Source organism: Lycorma delicatula, chromosome 13, assembly GCF_047948215.1.
Source record: "Lycorma delicatula isolate Av1 chromosome 13, ASM4794821v1, whole genome shotgun sequence".
Lineage (NCBI taxonomy): Eukaryota > Metazoa > Arthropoda > Insecta > Hemiptera > Fulgoridae > Lycorma > Lycorma delicatula.
The window spans coordinates 53,809,462-53,830,380 of record NC_134467.1 but is presented as its reverse complement, the minus strand read 5'-3'; the positions used below and the strand labels follow the sequence as shown (position 1 = coordinate 53,830,380).

General features: G+C 37.6%; 1 protein-coding gene across 1 annotated transcript in view; it reads right to left on the bottom strand.

Moving 5' to 3' along the window:
• Nucleotides 1–20,919, bottom strand: part of Samuel (SAM-motif ubiquitously expressed punctatedly localized protein) — a 277,423-nt gene that overhangs the window by 89,988 nt on the left and 166,516 nt on the right. The window contains exons 4-5 of the mRNA XM_075381454.1: nucleotides 15,206–15,662; nucleotides 10,073–10,636 (exon numbers count right to left, since the gene is read on the bottom strand). Coding sequence (XP_075237569.1) covers nucleotides 10,073–10,636; nucleotides 15,206–15,662 — 1,021 coding nt within the window. The remainder of the gene's footprint in view (nucleotides 1–10,072; nucleotides 10,637–15,205; nucleotides 15,663–20,919) is intronic.

The window sequence follows — 20,919 nt, the reverse complement described above, 5'->3', positions numbered from 1 at the left end:
ATGAGGAAGCAGAACACTGATTTGGAAGAAGCCGCCTTTCGACGGGACTGCAGGCTGGTCTTTAAAACAGGTAGGCGTGATATCCAAAAAATATCACGGAGTTATTGAAGTGGGTTCTGCTCTCTTTCGAAAATTTACATCTGCTGGTTGACTGTTTATCAATTTTGGGTCCTGCTGAGTAAATGAGAACGTGGATGAGTACTGTGCGGCCACAGGGCTACATTTTGTAAGTTTGCCTTCGTGTGTGCGCAATGTGTGAGGAGGGCCACAAGCGTGATGATTGTTCCCATAGGTCCGAGGCTCTGAACCCGCCGTCTAGTGGTGAACGCGTCTTCCCAAATAAGCTGATTTGGAAGTCGAGATTTCCAGCGTTCAAGTCCTAGTAGTTCAAGTCAGTTATTTTTATACGGATTTGAATATTACATCGTGAATACCGGTGTTCTTTGGTGGTGGGTTTCAATTAACCACGCATCTCAGAAATAGACGAACTGAGACTTTACAAGAGTACACTTCGTTCCCGGAGGCTAAACAGGAAAAAGAAAAAAAAAGAGGTCCGAGGCTCCGGCCTGTGCTAACTGTAAAAGATTGCATAAGAATCATGAGCACCCAGTTATTAAGGACTTCCCGTTAAAGCCCATCAGGGCTAGTAATGGGGGGAAGTTTGGCGACCGGAATCGTCACAAGGTGGGCGTCTTCCCCTACGGTGGTTGGGATGTTTGTAAGGAGTGTGGCTGTTACACAAGGGCCTTTGAGCTGTACTTTAATTCCTCAGACGGTTAGGCTCGGTCAAATTAATGCCCAGGGTGTTTATGTAGTCCAGGTTGAGTTAGGTGAGATTGCAGAGAGACGGAGCCTCGATGTTGTCCTTTCGCAGCACCCACGTGTAATTAGGGGTGCGCTGCCAGGCTTTCACAGCTGGAAAAAGTTTTGTGTAGGGCATACCTGTATGTCTGCTGCGCATCATGTTGAGGTGAGACTTGCCACTCGCGGACAGAACCTTACAGTTGTTAGTTGATATTTTCAAAACAGGGATCCCACTGAGGAACATCTTAGGAGATGGGATAGGATCCTTCGTATTGTGGTTAACGGTCCAATCCTTATTGATGCCGATGTTATTAATGCGAAGTCGCTTTTCTGTCACAGTGGAATCACTGATCCCACTGATCCAGAATGGGAAGAGCAGCCATCCAGATGGGATGGCTGGTCTTCCCATTCGGTGCGTTACGGTTCAAAACTACTTGGGTGTTATCCTTGGTGAGAATTTTCGGTTCAAGGAACATCTACAATATGTACCAAAAAAGGCCTCTGAAGCTTTTTATGGGATTCGTAAGTCATTCTTCCCGATTGGGGGTTGAATTACCGTGCCGTACTTATCCTTTACAAAGGTGTCAGTGAGGCTATTATGCTACATATTGCATCTTTCAGTGCTCACCGCTTGGCTTTTAGGTGGTACACGGACATTTTTCTGCGGGCCCAGCGATTTTTCATGCTGGCTGTTATAGGCGGTTATAGAACAGTCTCGCGGTAGGCAGTCTGTGATATTGCCAGTCAAACCAATAGATATCTTGGCTAATGAGTGTAAGGAAGGCTACATTTCCAACGTAAATCGGATGGATTGCGTTCGGCTGGATCTTCCTCAATCGGTATATTACACAGTTTCTCCCCGGGCACGGTGCCTCTCGAGCGAGTTTGGCTAGATTTCGTTCGGTAGATTCGAGTCAACGCCCGGATTGTGTAACTGATGATACAGCGGATCACGTCCTCTATGTCTGTCCCCGATATGACGTGGAACGTTTACGAGTTGTTAGGGAACTTGAAGAATACATCCCTTTCTAGATCTACGTATTAAATGGATGATCCGCGAAAAGCGATCTAGCGGCAGGTTTTCTTGGCGCTCTTGCGGTGAGTAGGTTTGCAGAGGGAATTTAATCGAGGTATTTGATCGTGGTTGGATCCCGGGTGGCTAGGGTTCCGGCCTAGGTGTTGGATTGCTGGAGGTAGGCGCATTGGCATCGTGCCACGGTTATATTGGTATCGTTTGTTGTTTGATTTGGGTATGGCCGCGCTGCCGGGGTATGGTAGCCTGTGCGACCAGGGGCATGGCTTCGTTTCGCCGGTGGCGGTCCATTATTGTGACTTGGTAATGCCGCGCGAGACTCCATGGTGGGAGTGCGGGGTTTGTCACCGGCTCCAGCACGGACCGGAATGAGGTTAGGTTTCCTTGTCGGATGACCTAATTTGATCGACTTATCAGGTGTATATCTGAATTTCAATGTCGCATAAAACATAATTTTTATCGGTACGATTGTAGCACCGATTTGACTTCAACTCGTTCGTTTTTCGAGACATTCGCACTCACGAAAGATGTGGTCAAATTTAGATTAGGCGCGGGGTTCGCACTTCTCCGGCCGCGGTTGGTTAGTTTGAGGGAATCATGCTAGGTTCGATGTGAAGATATCCGTTTGCCACGTGAAGGCAAAATTCGACTTGTATTTTACCGATGCAAATGTCTGCCGAGGCATTTACATCGGTGGTATTCCGACCGAGGTCTGGCTGATAACTGTGAGATGTAATGAGTTAGAGGGTCTAAAGACGACCTCCGGTAAAGCTTCTCAGGGCTAGGAACGGTTGGGGATGGTGTGGCGATCTGTAACGTCACAAGGTGGGTGTCTTCTCCTACGGGGTTGGGATGGTGACATTGAACGCTTGTAGGGGAAAACTATGAGAGTTACTATTTCATTTTATTTGCGGTATATTTTTGCAAGTTAATAGATATTAAACAGCTTTAAAACGCAGATTTTATTTTTTGGAAATTCTGTATATAGAATTTACGTTATATACGGGTATAGGAAGAAGCTAAAATAAACATTTTCCACAAATATAAAGATACGTGTTAATGTATATCAACACGTAAATCAACCGTTTTTGCATGTGTGTATGCGTCGATAGAAAAGCACTTAATTTATCGTGCAGAAATAATAATAAATTTCAAAATCGAAAAAAAAATAATACTGTATTAGGAATAGTAAAAATGACAGAAGAAGAAGGCGGGGAAATGAAATAAATAGCTAATCACGAACACATGTTTAAAAGAGTGGAAGTCTGCGCGTGTCATCGGTCACGATTTACTCTCGTCTAACCGACCGTCCGTATTCAATTATTCTTCCGCTTTAATTTCTTTATTATTGTAAATACAGACGTCGTATTATTTTTATTTCTATAAATTTTTAACCGATTTCATAATAAATAAATAAAGAAGGAGCTTCTCAATTCAACTCCTACGCGTTTTTTTGTTCTTTTATGCGTGTTCAGCTCACCCTTCCGATTCTTAACCAAATTAAGATTTTTTTTTTCTAAATAAACGTTTGCTGGTGGTCCGGTTATAAGTTTTTCCCTGTAAACTAGTAAATTTTCCAACCTTTTTTTTTATTTTTACAGGACTGCCCAAAGAAAGAGTGTAAGGTATTTAGTATGTATGTATGTTTGATCCACCGTAGCAGCTCAACGGCATAACCGATTTAGATTATGGCCCCGCGTTGGAATCCTTACGTTACCGGGAGTGTCATAGATTATATATGCGTGTTAAAATAAATTTAAAAGATTTGAAAACAAAATTATACTACAAACAAATAATATATACAAAATATAATAAAGAGCAACAATGTTTTTTCAGCGATGTGCTTTTTGGCAGTCGTGTTTTTTAATTTTTAACATTTGTCTCTTGTTAAAATTTGTTGTCTTAATTCTCGGATTAATAAAATCGTAGTAATACGCAGCGTGATGTCATATTGATATTCGAAGTACTTATTTTGAAAGAAAAAAGACGATCGATCGGAAAAACTTGAATAGAAAAAATAAGCAAAGGCTAGTATAAATTTCCCGGCTTCGCTTTTGGCGGATTTTAATTTTAAATATGCTATACGGTTTTTCAAAAGATTATCATTTTAATTAAGCAGTTTAGAGTATGACCGCGAAAAAGATCAAAATTTTCGATATGACTCCATCGATTGAATGGCGTTCTTGCCTTAAAAATTAAGCGGCATATAGGTATCATTCAGAAAAAATCAAATTTTCCAGTAAAAAATTTAGCCTCCTTAAAAAAATTACGTTTTTTATAATTAAATTTGTACCGTACAATTTTCTAAAAAAGAAAGTTAGGAAAAACATTTGAGTTCCGATCGGCTACTTGCTCAAATAAAATAACGTTTTTAATAACAGCCGCAACTTGCAAATCAGAAAAGTATCACAAAGTACAAAAAAAATCTACAAATTAATATCCCATATACGAAATATTTTAATTAAATTTCGCACTTCAACACAAAATCTGTTTAATGATTTTAGAAGAAAGCTAATAAAAAGTGAAATCGGGAACCATATACATCGCGTTTAGGTAGGGGTGCAGACTGGAAAAATGCAAGCAATTTTGTGCCTATTTTTACCTATAATTTTTGAGAGCCACTTAAGCAATTTCAGTCGCATCTCAACCGATCGTCGACCGATAAATAACAAACGAAGTGTTAGTTTTTCACAATGTAAGGCTTAACGTTTTACCTAAAATATAATTCGATAAACCTAATATTTACGAAACTGTTAAAGATTAAACGGTCGCTGTTTTTTGACTTCTAAAGGTAAAGATTTCAAAATTATTTATTCTTCAAAATACATCGATCCTTTTTTGAGATATAATTGTCTTTACACACAGAATAACGGACAGACGGAAAAATAAGCGAGGTACATCTACATGGAAGTTTTGTTTATTTTTAAGTCTTGAATCGGTCCCGTAAGTTTGGCCAGCGATTCCTGGAATACCCGACATAGCGCTGCTATTGCCAGGGTAAAAATAAGGATATCGTGATGCGCCCTCGTCTTTAAAATAAAAATGCTCCGTATTTTTATATTATAATCTTAGAACATTTTATTTGGTAGTCGGTACACATTTTTAGCTTTTCTTACTTTTAAAAAGACGCAGATTCTTGTCTTTTTAAAAATTATTTTTGTAATTATTACGTAGATAAATTCTACGTAAATTCATTCCCTTGTTGTAAATTGTGTTTTATCTTTAACATTTAACTGCGTGTAGATGCTCGCGTGCGGGTGGGTGGGTGATAGTGAGTTAATTTGATAAGGGAGAACGTATAAGCGTGAAAATTTAGTACTGTAATTCATATATATGTAGCGATTACACTAATTAATTTTTACCAACTCCGACAAATAAGAAGCGCGATAGTTAATAATCGTAAAATCCATGAAAATGAAGCACACCAGGCAAAGTTTATCATCTCATTGTCAGCGTATTACAACTTTTAATCGGTTTTAAACAAATCGTTCTTAACTTCTTTTCGTTTGTTAAAAAATAACTGTAAAGGGAATAATTAGAAAGTTATTATTATACATCGACACCACCGATGGCCGAAAGGTTAAATTCTTAGCTTTACAAAAAATAGTGGAAAAGTTCATTTAAATCATCTCCTGCTTATTTTCTTACAGATAAAATAATATTTTTTGTGTATTTTCCGATGGTGTAATAAAAAAGAGAAGCGATCAGATACGTACGTAAACAAAAAAAAAATAATTTCTACCTTTCGCTTTGATTTTTTTATTTAACCGGTTATACGAATAAACGAAAAGAATGCGGTAAACAGTTTCTATTATAAAACGTACCTGTTTGTGTATTTTTAAATTCAGGTAGCGATGGATCCTTTAATCTGCAGTTCATTCGAGAAAATATCAAACAAGCGACTACGACAATTCAAAGTTTGAAAGCTTGGGAAACGTTGCAGGTCCAGCGACCTGCAACGTTTTATTGCTGTATAATATACCCCGATGAATAATAATATTACACCTTTGTACTGGGCTGAGCGAAAGTTACGGAAGTCTCCTCCCCCCAAAAAAGAGAAAAAATATACAGAAAAGAATACGTGGAAAAAATCTTATTAACTTTTAAGAAATAAATAAAAACGAAATAATCTCATAAATTACATTAATTTTCTTATAATTAATGCTCGAAATATTCTCCATTTGTAAAAATACAGCGATCGACGGACGTTTCTTCGTGCAGCGGCCGCTTTTTTTAACAGCTGCGGCGCTGATCGTGGATATTTTTACTTCTGTTTGTGTCGATCGATTTCGCGAGGATTACTTTTGAACAACTTTTCTTTCAAATAACTCCAAAGAACAAAATCCGTGGGAGACGATGCGGCAACCTAAATAGCTGTAACCAAAGGAAACGACTTCCTCTCCAAAGAACCACGTAGCGGCGACATTGCGTTATTTGCTGCGCGGGCTGTTTCATCGTTTTGCTGCGAATAACAATCGCAATCGCCTTCTTTTAACAGCGCTATAAATCGGTTATAATCTGCCTGTAACGTTCAAAATCTACTGTTTCCGTAGAAATATATTTGACCCGTTATTCACTTCCGAGAAATCGCGCTCCAAACTCCAACCTTTTCTGAATGCTATGTAGTCTCGTGGAATGTGAGGATTCTTGCACTGTAATATCAACTCTCTATCATTCAAACCTATATTCTTCGGCTTACACTTAAGTTTCCGATCGTTTAAAATTCTACTTATATAAATTTTTCAACATTAACATTCTTTTTATAGAACGGGGAACAAGCGACTCTCCTGTCTCGGACCTTTGTTTACACCCTCTCACTCACTCTCCCTCCCTCTGTAATATAAAACGTCAATACGCGATTCCTTCATCGTCTTAAATATATAAGTTCCTTAATACACCGATGATGTTGTATAATGTATATTTTTATAAAAAACAGATAAAATGTTTTCAAAACAGGCATTATTAAAATGTAGACAAGTCGATAGCATTCAGGTAATGGCTATTTCTTTTCTCATATTTGAAGTATACAATGCCAAATAATAATTTTTATTATTAAAGAAGTATAAATTAGAGTATAAATTAAAATAAAAGTAGACGGTGAGCGAAAAGTTACGCGACCCGTGTAGAAAAAACATACATGGAAACCAGTATACGACGAAATTTTAAGAATATTAAATAATTTCATAACTTACAGTAATTTTATTATAAAAATGTTCAAAACGTTCTCCGTTTGTAGCTGTACAGGCTCAACACATCTTTTCATTTTAGCAGCCGCATTTGAACGGTCCAGCGCTGATAAGTCATATTTCGATATGTCGACTTCGATACGCGGTCGACCGATCGGGTGGGGATTATATTTTTTAAATAATCCCGAAGAAAAAAATCCGCGGGAGATAAATCCGGTGGCCAAGGAGACCGTAGACCTCAGCGATCAGCGAACGACTTTCTCCCCGAAGAAGTCGCGCAACAGCAACATCGTGTTATTCGTTGTGCGGACCTTTTCACAATCTCGCTGCGACCAGCGATCGCGTTCATCTTCGACTAGCGCTCATCGACAGCATTCATCTAGCAGCGCTATAAAGCCGGTTATAATCTGGTTGTAGCGTCAGATGTTACTGTCGGCTTGAAAAAATTGGAACCGCTATTCTCTGCCGAGAAATCGCTCACCGAACCCCGATCTTTACCGAATTTAATACGGTCTCGTAGAACGCGAGGGTTTTCTGCACTCTAATATCGGTTCTTCTGGCCGTTCACATAGCCGCTCAATTGAAACCGTGCCTCGACTCTGAAGAAAATGCGCCCGAGATCCGAATACTTCCGCGAACTACACCCTTAACTTTTTCTCCTCCTTTTTCATTTCTGAGGTGATCGTTGAAAGGATCTAAGGACGCATTCCAATGATTCATCGTTTAAGATCTTCGGCTGGCCGGACGGATTTCGTTTATCTATATTACCGGTTTCTGTAAAACCAGCGAATACGCTTTTCGTCGACTTATCGGGTATGTTCGATAGAGGAAAATCCATAACAAAATCTTCCTGGCGCTTTAAAAACGATTGCGATTTAAAATAAGTCTCAAAAATAAATACGCGTGAAGACCGCACGGTAGATGAGTTTTAATACAAATTCAAAAGCGCGATCAAAAAAAAGTAGCTAGCGTGAAGTATCTCGAATCCGAGTTCAGAGAAAAATCGATTTATTAGAGAAATTAATCGAAATCGGTCGGAGGTTTCCTCTTTATTTCAATATACCCAAGAAAATATACGAATCGTGAAAAACCTTACGGAAGCTGAATGATTTCGACACGGGCGCAGCGAGAATGATTGTAAATAAATTTCAAAAAATAAAGATCAAAGTATTTCGCTCAAAAACGTTTTCTTCTAATCTAAAACCCTAAATCCAAAAAAAAATCGTTCTAAAACATGCCAAATAATAATGCCACTTCCGCTCTAAAAAAATATTTAAAAAATTGCTGAACTCTAGCGATACTGAAACAAAAAGGATTTAATAGACAATAAATTTGGATACCGATGAATTTTTTACACGTTATACCGAAAAGGTATAAAAGTTATTCAAACGGTAAATCTCTTAAGTAAAATAAGGACAAGCGTAAAGAAATTGGAAAAACTTTGATAATCTAAGATGAACCTAATGCTTCTCCATCGGGGCTGAGTTCATATGAAAGTAGGTCCAGCTCCCGATTGGTGTAATCGAAAAAAAAAATCGGTCAGTAAATGGAAAAGTAAATGTTAAGATTTTGTCGAAAATAAAACTTACTTTTACGCTATACTAATTTCATTCGACAAGTTATGAACGACTGCGTATTACATTCCGGCTAACCCTCGTTTTCTTTTTCTTTAATACGTACAAAATACATTCGTTTCGGTTAAAAATATATAAAAATTGGATCGGGTAATTAAAAAAAATTTTTTTTTTTATTATTTATAAAGGCGAGTATCAAGGTGAATTCGGAAGAAATAGATTTTGTACAGAACAAATCGGCAGCCTAAAGGCGATATTAAAATATTAAAACACAAGGCCAAAAGAGGTCTTTATTTCATTCATTGATTTTCAAAAGACTTACGATTCGGTAGATAGAGAAACCGTACTTGACACGTTAAAAGAATACAAAGTCCACCGAAAAACCATAAATTTAAATAAACTTACTTTAATGAAGACCGTATCTAAAGTCCAGTTTGTAGGTAAAGTCAGCAAACCGTTCCGAGTAAAGACAGGACCGAGATGAGGAGATGGTCCACGATGCTTTTCAACTTGGTTTTAGATAAAATCGCGAAAACTTTCTGGTAAAGTAACGGCTCGAGTGCAAATATAAGAACAAAGGATCAGAAGGTCAAGATTGAAGTCTAACTATTTTCCGACACCTTGGCGTTTTTTTTTTTTTTGAAGAAGAAGCGATCGACCAAATTAACCGATTGAAAGAAGCGGCTGAAGAAACAGACTTGCAGATTTCCTTTTCAAAAACAGAAAATGATGACAAGTGCCAGTATGTATCCCAGAAAGACAATAGAAACGTTTTAAATATCTTGTAGAAACGGAACAGATAAACTAGCGATCGAAGGAAAAAACACAAATCGGAATTAAACTTTTACACAAAAAATATTTACGGTAAAGAACATTTCTATAAATGCAAAATTAAGGCGTTATAGCACAGTTTTTAGACCGGTAGTCTTGTACACCGTAGAAACTATAAATATAATCGGAATAGAAAATCTACTCGAGATAGAAAGAAGAATTTTAAGAAGGATTTACGATCCAAGGAGGCCACAGACTGAAATCAAATAAAGAGATAAAACTGAAGCGCAAGAAGTTAAAAAAGGAAAACGACGTATGGACGCACGGTCCGAATGAACCGATCAAGGTTAAACATACAGATCTTCAATAAATTCTAGAATTATAAAGGTCAACAGATGAAGGAAGAGCTCAAAAAGTTCAACCTTTCAGAAAACGACTGTATATATCGAAAAGAATGCAGAAAGAAGATTTTTGAATTAGAATTTACTGCAGATGAAAAACTTCTGGAAGAAACAGAAACTGCGTGAAACGATATCCGATCGGTAGCTGAAGGCTTATCCGCGGAGAAAAAAGTAGGAAGTGTTAAAAGTTAAAACTTTTAGGTAAGATATCGCGCGATCTAAAGAACTATAGAAAATATCACTTAAAATATTAAAAAAAACTGAAAAATAAGTACTAAAAATAATTAAATAAATAACACTTACCGGTGCGTACTCGGCACATATATCGATCGATGAAACGTAATTTACCACATCTTCTACGTTCCACGAGGTTATACTCGGGTCACCACTGTTGTTATTAGAACTAAACGGCGACGTAGACAAGCTATTCGAATTAAATACTAAATTAGAATTATTTGAACTACAAGTTAATGTTTTATCGTTACACATAGACAAACACTGGGGTCGATTATTAATATTAAGATTGTTTCTTAAATTATTTTTATTTAAAGTATTGCCGGATAGAATACTATTACCGACACCCATCGCACTAGGGATCGTCTGAGAACCACTATTATTTGTATTACCGCTAATATTATTTGACGATACCGGTTTATTTGGTGATTTAGTTTGCGTACGATTCTGTTGATGTTCTTTGGAAGCGCGATTTAATGCAGTAAACATCGGTAGACCTAGTAAAGCATCGCCGTATAAAGATTCGCCTAAACTTAATGTAGATGTGGCTGAATTCATCATTAATGCTGATTTACGTGATTTTTTACTCGCCGATAAATCCAATGGATTTTCACTACCTCGTTTAATCGCACCCTGTAAGAAAATAAGAATAAAATATATAATAATTAAAACAAAAATCGTAAAATAAAATAATATTTAACAAAATAATAAGAAAAAAATAAAAAAAATAATAAAAAAGATATATTCCTCGATATTATAAATTAAAAATAATCTAAAAAATCGATAAAAAATGGATCAGAGAAAGTAAAGAATACCTGAAAGAGCCGAATATAACACGAGAAGACATCAAAGACCGTTCGCGACCAGAAAGTAATTGAAAAACATCGCAGATTCTCGGTATAAACAAAAACATCGGAAGAAGTATATCCGGACAGAAGAAAAAAAGAAAAACACAGGGAAACGATGCGGAAGAAAAAGAAACTGAAAAAGCGATTCGGTTGAAATAACGTCGTCCGTATTGGTTAAAACGAAAAAAATATCTTTGAAAATTCGTTTGTTTATATAACCTGGCAAATGAAAGAATACCTGAACTTAGACCGCAATAACTTATCGATAAATCATCGAGTAAATAAAAAGCAGTCTTTACTGATCCGCAGCTTTTTCCTTTTTACGTCATCAATTTATTACGGTCTTAACCAAACCTTTAAATTCTCGAGGAAAGGCGACCTTTGGTAGTCCATCACTGTACGATTACTAAATCTATCCTTTTATTCGACGATAGACTTATAAACCGGATCAAAATTTAATCCGGTTTATAAGAGATTGAAATAAAATAATTTACTTTTTTAAAGTATTATTAAAGGGAGTTTTTAAAAGGAGTAAATTATCCAGTCTCATTAGGCTCGTTACGGGAATCTGTTGCAGCAGGCCAAGTCGATAGCAACCCCCGAACTCAAAGATTGCGCGGGCAGTCAAGATAACATGATAAACAGAGCGCGCTCTGCCGGTTGCGTAAGCTATTTTTCTTCAGAAGATATGCAAGATCTAAAATTCGGATCTCTCACTTATCGATGATCTCAATGTATTTAACAAATCGTCAAACATATATTCTTACAAAATTAATGTATCTTCATACGGTCTTGATTATAAAAAAAAATATTGCGAAAATTCTTTTTTTCGACGATTTTACAATAAAAAGGATGCACCCGGTTCTTTGTTTTATATTATATATCTCTTAATAGTCACAGTTACTTTCACGACGTCCATACTGCTGACTGATTTATGCGGTACTGAAGAATTTTCAATCGCCGATTTCATCTACTCTGGTCTCCACTTTCGGTCTCCTGCCGACTCGGTCCCCGGCGAATGATTTGTTAGTAACGAGTCTTAAATTATACACAATAGACATCACCTATAAGATATTAATTCGCCGACTTAAAACGGATGTCTTGTTACTCAGCGATACGGTGAGATTTTCTCTGCTACGTTACAACGCATGTCGCGTGATGCCTACAGTGTTTTTTTTTTGAGTCTTTCGTCACTCCTAATGATTTTTAAAGTGTCCCTTGAAAGCCGGCTCTACGAATAGATAAGGCATCGATAAATAAATTTTCGTTCGCGTATGGACTTCCTCTCTCAGACTATTCGAAAACAGTGGAAAATACGTTTCAAAATTTAAGTGTGATTGTCGGTTATTTACCAGTGAATTTTTAAAACTAGTCGAACTCTTACAAAAAGATGATCGACATAAAAAAATAACAAGAATAAATCGATCGATCGTTATAAGTCGTCAGCGTAAAAAAAAAAAAAGTAGGGGACCAATTGCAGTACAATGTATCACTCAGTATTTAAAGGTGCATCTTGATTACTATACTATCTGGTATCTGTAATCGGTAACCTTCATAAATACACTCTCGCCGCTGTAGTTAGTGCAGAAGTCTGGTCTCTTTAACAACACCTCACCAAACTTCTCCTCCCTACGGCTCATATTTTACCTCAAGATGTTCATCTCCCTCAAATCCTCTTTGATATATCGATCCGTTTTTTCCTCTCTCTCCTCTACTTCGAAATTTCTTAGACCTACCGTTTCTCACTTTCCTCATCGCTCGGTATATTGCCGTCCTCTGTAGACGACTAGCTTTTCGCAATCTTTTCTTCTTTATCTCAATCGGTATCCCGTGTTCAGCATTAAACCGTTAAAATTGACAGTTCGTTCTGACCCGCTATTTCCGGCCCGTAGGTTCTTCTTAAAACCTTTCTTTCCACCTCTGTACAATAATTTTATTCATAGCAGTCGACGTGGATGTTTCAGATCCGTATTTAACAGAGCTGGCTTAGCCGGAATCGTTTCTTAGATTCTAAACCGCGTAGCTCTTGAAACCAAATTTGATTTACATATACGCAAAACGACTATTATTTGCAAGATGGCTGCTCTTCACCTTTCGATTGTTATCGCCCTTCCGACTAAGCGAATAGGGTAACTCCTTTATTTCTATTTATCCAAATTTACTTCTAATCGACCTCTTTGGCCTCTCTTTACCCGGACGCATGATTACTTCTTTAAGTTCTCTCTACATCTTGGTGCTATCCGTACTTCATCCGCATATTTAAAATACTGGAATCTTCTACTGAAAAATCGTTCCCCCGGGATTATTCTGTAGAGCTTGCCTCATCGTTATTTTCGATACCCCCATCGAATAACACTGTGAAACCACGAGCCCCAGTCTTAATTGGTTTTTCAATTTAAAACCGCTCTCCTTTTCCATTAACCACAGTTAATATTACTCCTCTTGCCAATTATAATTTTATAAGTATTATTGTAGGCTATGCATGTATGTGATTTTATTTAATCTATGAAGACATATATCACGTATCTTTTTTAATCTATTTTCGAGAGAGACTTATAAAGGTTCATTTTATAAACAAATAAATAAAAAATATATATATATTATAATTATTATTATTATTTACCTGAGGAACCGCGGTCTCATTTACGAGACCGCAGCAGGCTGGAGTAGGACTACGATTACGTCAGGGGCGACGCAGGGGTCGATTCTCGGCCCCGACCTTTGGAACGCCGTCTACGATGGCTTGCTGAGGCTGGAGATGCCTGAAGAATCTGCCATGGTTGGGTACGCTGACGACGTTGCGCTACTTGTCGCAAACCGCGACGTGGAGCGCGCCCAACTGAGGCTCAGTCGGGCCATGCACAGAGTCGGTGCCTGGCTGGACGATCATGGATTGCCTCTAGCCCTCAGCAAAACGGAGATCGTAATTCTCACGAAGAAACGTATCGACACCCTTCTCCCCCTACGGGTCGGGGTAGAGGTTGTCGAGACCAAGCCGCCGCAAAGTACCTCGGTATGATGATCGACCGGAAACTCAGCTTTGCTGAGCAGCTTCGTACAGACGCCGACAAAGCTGCGAGAGCCGTAACTGCTCTCAGCCGGCTTATGGCGAATGTCGGCGGACCGAAGGCCAGCAGACGGCGATTGCTGATGTCCACGGTGCATTCCATCCTGTTATACGGGTCGGAAGTGTGGGCCCAGGCATTAAGAGTTGCGAGAAACCGGAAGCGGCTCGCGCAGGTGCAACGCACCGCAGCCTTGCGAGTCGCTTCCGCGTGTCGGACGGTCTCCGAGCCTGCAGTACTTGTGGTCGCCGGCGTCATACCCATTGCTACTTTAGCAAGGGAGCGCCAGGCGATCTACAGGAGGCGACGGGCAGGCGAAGACTGGGTGACCATTGCCAACGAGGAACGCACTCGCACGTTCCTCGCATGGCAAGAGACCTGGGACCACGAGACCAGAGGACGATGGACCGCAAGGCTTATTCCTCTGGTCAGACCGTGGACGGAGCGACGGCATGGAGAACTGGAGTACTACACGACCCAATTTTTAACGGGTCACGGGTACTTCCGCGCTTACCTCCATGTCATAGGGAAAGCGCCGTCCCCCGACTGCCTGTATTGTCCCGGTGTACGGGACGACACTGAGCACACCTTTTTCAAATGTGCTCGGTGGGCGGCAGATCGAGGGACACTAGAGGCGGATCACGGAGCACTGAGTCCCCACAACGTGGTTGCGATGATGCTCCGTGACCTGAGCAGCTGGGAAAGCGTAGCCCGATTCGTCGGCAACATACTCAGGGCTAAAAAGGTTGACCTGGATAGTCCTGAAAATTAGGTAGCACCTAACAGGCTAGTATAGGAGGACTCGACCGGAAGTAATGTGTTAAACGGTTCCGGGTCGAACCCTGGTAGAAAGGGGGATGGTTTTAGTCGGTAGTCTGCTGATAGTGATTGGATAATACCATCAGAGGGAGCCCGACACTTCGTGCGTAAATGCATTTCCACCTCGCTCCTCAAGAAAAAAAAAAAGAAAAAAAAATTATTATTATTATGAGATTATCATAGTCGATTATCCCGTAATAAAATCTTGATTTTTTTTTCACGCTATATTATATTTTCAAAAAAATATATATGATTTTAAGATCAAGACATTTTTTGAAAATTTTCGAAAACATTAATTTTTACAGAAAGTTGGGTAGTCGAACGAAGTTTACGCTGTATAAAAGCCATAAAGTTTCCTTTTGCAGATTATTTTCAAGCGTAACAAAATTATAAAATACGACTTAAAAGTTTTTTAAAAAATATACACGTTATACAATCGTTGTAGAAAAAAAATTTGTAAAGTTACATACCTTTAAATAAGTTTCTAATTGGTTGGCGCTATGCGCTGATGCAGATCTAACCATATTTAGCAACGCCTGCGTAGAACTCATATCGATCATCGGTGGAAATAAAGGCGGTACTCCTGGCGGTGGAACGAACGGATTATGACTAAAATTAGGAAACGGCGGTGCTTCAGCGGCCGCAGGTGAAGATTTAGCGTCGTTCGACGATGACTCTTTTAAATTCCCGATAGAAGCGCTGGCACCGCTACTGTTGTTCGAAACGATGTTCGCCGATGACGTATTAGGACCGCTGTTGGTCGATCCACCGGTGGGCGGGGCCGGTGTCCCTGTTAATGGCGCCATTAAACCGACGAACGGCGTCGCAGCACCCGTTTTGAATCCACCGACAAATCTTGGATCGCCAGGAAAACCATTTCTTCCCGTTCCAGGAGTCGTCGTGCTGAAGTAACTGAAACAATTATTACTTTACATCAATATAAATTACACTGCTCTCAAATAATAATATTATTATTGCTCTCAAGTAATATATTATTCAAAATCTTAAATATTAAGCCGAAAGTTTGTCCGTTTGCCTGTTCTCGTATCGCGTGAGAACCGGCCGACCGACCGCTTTCAAGTTTGCAAGATGCATTGTGTTGTCCCAAGGAAGGTTTTAAGCCGTAGAACGAGGCTCTAGCCCCCTTAGGAGTGAAGCTGTGAATTAAAAGTATCCATTAAAGAGAAAAAGGATTAATCCTTTTACTTTATTATTATATTTTTCTGTCACCGCGGCAACAGAAATGAGTTTTGAATTTTTCGTCGTCAAAGGTGTGTCTACTTCGGCTACCGTAATTACTAACTGCTATTCTGTCTTTTTTAGTTCATTTTCTTTTATAGGTTTCTATAAAGTCTGAATATTTTAATCGTTATTGTCGGTACTATCCTCACAACCGTGAGGGTAACGAATACTGCTGGGGTCCGAGGCGCGAGGCCCCCTGGCAAGACGGTAATGATGAGCAAGTAAGCTCTGCGGCCCTGAGGTAAATAAATAAAATTATAATAAACGCATATAAATAATAATCATCTTAATAACAACATATAAATAATTTAGTAGTTTCCACATTCGCAACCATATGCGACAAACAAAGGCGACGTGCGACAGAAGTCGCTCCCGGGAAATCGTAGTCATTCGACAAGAATATGAATTAAATCGTGCCGGATACATTAGTAACAGTGAGGAATAAAACGGTATATCGTTGCCTTCTTTAATAAGCTGACTATAGAGTGATATGTAAAATACCAGACTCACAGAATTCTAATAAAAAGCGATACTTTCACTTTATCCATCATAAGGAACTTCACAAAAACAAAAATTCAATTTACACCTTTATCTATTAATACAATGTTTTACACACACACACACAAACACACACACACACACACACACACACACACAAACACACACCAGTCTTTCTCTCCCTGTTCTACAAAACAGTGAAAAATAAAACTGTAATATTGAGTTAGAGGTTACCCTGGAAAGTTTGCAAAATATTTTTTCAATATCGTTTTTAAATATCAGCTTTTTATGTATCCGGGTTTTCCCCGTTTTAACTTAGATCTTTTTCGTTTGATTCGGATATTTCTGCTAATAATTTCATATTGTTTGTAATTAATTTCATTATAGACGATACTTTGTTTTCCGCTAATATAAATGTACTACACGTTGAAGCATTTGTTGCGGTAACACATATGTAACATCTAAGATACAAACGCCACTAATCAGATTTAGTCTCTCTATCTCTGAAAGTAATAACGTACAGAATACGTACAAAGTGCCCTGCAGTAAAAAAAAAAGGTTTAAGAGATCATTTTTTGGGTTGAGTGTTGTTTGCGTATCAGGAGCCGGTTGTTCCTGAGAATTTGTAACAGGTTTTTGGGAAGCGACCGTTTGTCGGATTACCTAAATCATTTATTTACGGCATCCGATGTAGAAACGTACTCTTACATACGTAGAATCGATTTAATAAAGGTTTGAAGGTACGTATAAGCCTGAAAAAGTTTTAAAATTTTTATTGTCGGGTAGTCAGTGATAGGTCTAAAATGAGAACGGTCTAATAATAGTTAAAATAACTGTGATCTCCGTGATAAGTTTTTTACTTATTATTACTTTTTAATAAACTCAGAGCTTTCTTCTGAGAAATTCAAGATCTGTATTCTATATATTAAGATATCCGGGTTCATTTAATTCGGTATTATAACGATTAGAAAGCGAAAACTTTTACAAAGATCATATAGTAGACGATTAAAATTGTAGGACGTAATAAATACGTTAAGATAAAAATATTAGCGTAGAATAGAAACGAATGGAGAATAGCGTCAAACCGGTTTGACGATTCGCGCTCAAAAATAAAAAAAAATTTTCGCAGACAATAATAATCCTCCTTAGATAAAAAAATCCGATCGAACGAGAATATTTAAAAGCCAACAAGACGGAAAAACGTTTCGGTGAAAACGATTGTATACGACCGAGGCCTAACCTAAGAGTATATTTCCATCGTCTTGTAAGCCATAGCTTTTCTTTATTGTTGGAATTCTTCCGGTTTTGAACAAAATACAGTTTTTTTACTAGTATTTATTTATTCATTAACGTATCGATAATTTAACATTATAGACCGTCAAAAATAACATTAGCTGAAAAAATATAGAATCAAAATACGAAAACAAAATTTCATACGGTTAAAGTTAAAGCAACGGACATATGTAAATATAAGGACGAAAAGCGCTAATGGAAAGAGACACATGTGTTGTGATATACTCGAAAAACGATAATAAAAGAGGAGATATTATTTGTTTGAGGTTAATAGTAAGAAGGAACTCCGCAGTAAAACGTCGATTATCCGGCCTGATCTTTGCAAAGAAAAATCCGGATAATCAGAAATCGTGATAATTGGAAAATAAAAAAGTAAGTTTATCGTCTGGACCGTACAATTCTAATGTTTAACGAGTATAAATATAAAGACCAAAATAAATACATTTCATTAAAATTAAAAAGATACTTCAAAACTTGCGCTATATTAATTGAAAAAAGTCAATTAAAAAACCGAATAAAGATAAAGGTCAGTAAACATACGTTCGAATAGTATTTTATATTTTTTAAAAAGGGAATTGAATTTTCTTTTAATCGCCTGGACGGATGTAAGTTGTCCGGATATTTAAACATAAGAAAATTTGGTGTATGGATAATCGATATCCCTCTGTATTTAAAAAGACTATTAAAAATGAAAAATAAAGGAAAGAGTAATAAACATGTAAAGTTTGGAACGATGAAAAATATGAAAAAATGTGAACGATTTTATATTTTTGAAGATAGAAAAAAGCAGTGCGTATAGCTTCTAAAGAAAAATTTCCGCGAGGGCTACTTTAACGATTTGTAATTTGGATGTAATTTCATACGCCATAAAATTCCAGTAAGGTTTCTTAAATAAGCGCGATCCTGTTTACAGATTTCCTTTTACGGATAATGAACGATGCTAAAATTTCCCGAATGAATTCCCAAACGAATAAACGGTTTATTAAAACTACTAGATGTTGTCGCTTTTGCCGACGATACCGCACTAATCTTAAATGATTCTTCCTGGAAAATTTTAACAATCTGGCTGAAGTAGGACTCGTAGTTGTCAATCGCGGCTCGACGGAGCCACATTCTTGCGGTAAACGACGAAAAACCCCGTATATATGACATTTTGTCCGATAAATAATGAATCACCGTTCATTATGACGGTATTAAAATCCACTCACCAAACCGGGTACGTCTAATCGGACCGGAAAATTACTCGGTCGCAGGTAGGGCTTCTACACGTCCTAGCTCGCAAGGAAGAGTAAATAATAAATAAAGTATTTCAAGTTTCTTATCGATCCGCCTTTAAAACGGAACTGTCATGAAAATAACACGTATCGGAAATTAAAATATACCGGTATTACTGAAATCAAATATCAAAATATTATAAAAATGACATATTCAGCCGACGACAAATCTATATTCTGTCGTCGGCAGACAGAAATCAGAGCGTGGGAGAAAGCATTAGACCCCTTTTAACAAAACGAATGCGATCCCAAAACATATATGAAGAGCCGCACCGTATATGTCGAGACGTTACGCGAGTGGTAGACCTTTTGATGAATTCAAAGTTTTGACCGTTAACAAATAAAACGTAATCGAAACCTGTTTTCACCTCGTATCTTACAGTTTTCTTGATTTTTACAATCTCATAAAATACAGGAGTCAATTCTTCACCGCTTGTAAAAGATTAACAAATTTATTCCTAAATCGTTAAATCGATAATTACGAATATAGATAAACGGTTTGTATGTCCGGAAATGTATCTCTCCAATCGATTCGACCCTAAATATTTAAAGTAAAAAAAAAAAAAAAATTATTTACGTATCTGTTGTGCTTTGATAATAGTAAATTTAAAAACGATGAAATGTATTGTACGATAGCAACAAATAACCGAATTGAAGTGTGACGAATGAATCTCCTTTGTGCGAGACTGTTATTTTCGCAGTCCCTCTACGCTTCAAACTTCTCTTTCCCTGGTAGTTCTTCTACAACATATTCTGTAGATTTTCATAAGAAAACTACATTTTGGGTCAGCGTTAAGGACGCGAAGACCTATGCAAGTACCTTAGTATTTATACGATTCGGTAGAAATCACATATGTTAACCGGTCTGCTATTCGGTGTTTGAATGAAAAACCAAATCCGTAGAAGTAGTTATTAGACGATACGAGATCTCTTTATACGATAAGGGTTCGATTACTACGCTCTTATTTGTTCTTCAGCTTCTAAGAAGGTCTCTTCGATCGTATTCTAGTAACAAAAATACATAGAGAATATAGGTATTTAAAAAAGGAAAATAGGATACCGAGGCGGTGTAACGATGAAGCTAATTTCTCTCGCATAATGAATTAAAAAAAGAGATTTAACAACAAACAATAAATAAATATCACGGATTAAAAAATAATAATAACAAATTATATAGAATAAGACTAAAAAAAGAGTAAATATACCTTTATCGGAAGTAAAAAGAAAAACAAAATTAAAATGTTAAAAAGAGACGAAAATTAATACAAAACGATGTTTCTAATAGTCATACAGTAGTTCATGTACACTTTCCCACGTATTCTCTATACTTTAAAAAATAATCATCGGATGTCTAATTTCGCGCATATTAGCGATACCCCCACCCACCCAACACACACACACACACACACACACACACACACACACACACACACACACGCACACACACACAGTACTAGGATATCTAATCTGCTGTGGCATCTACTATAGTAAAAACACTGTATTGCATACTATATAAACAAGAAGTCTAGAGCACGCGCATGAGCGTGACTGTATCCACGTATTACTTTAGAGACTTATAAATACAGCATGCAATAAAAATATATACGAGATATCAACAGACCTCTCATATTCGCCACACGTTGCAACCTAGCACTAATACTTAGCGATAAGTACACCTTTAATATTTTTTATTATTGCTACAATACATCCTTTTTCTCAACACCTATCTCCTACAAGAAGGAATGTTATTGTCTGATACTGGCACACACACACACACACACACACACACACACACACACACACACACACATAAAGAAGAAAACACATTTACTTTAATAGAGACTACAATGATAATATAATCGATTGTACATGAGGAT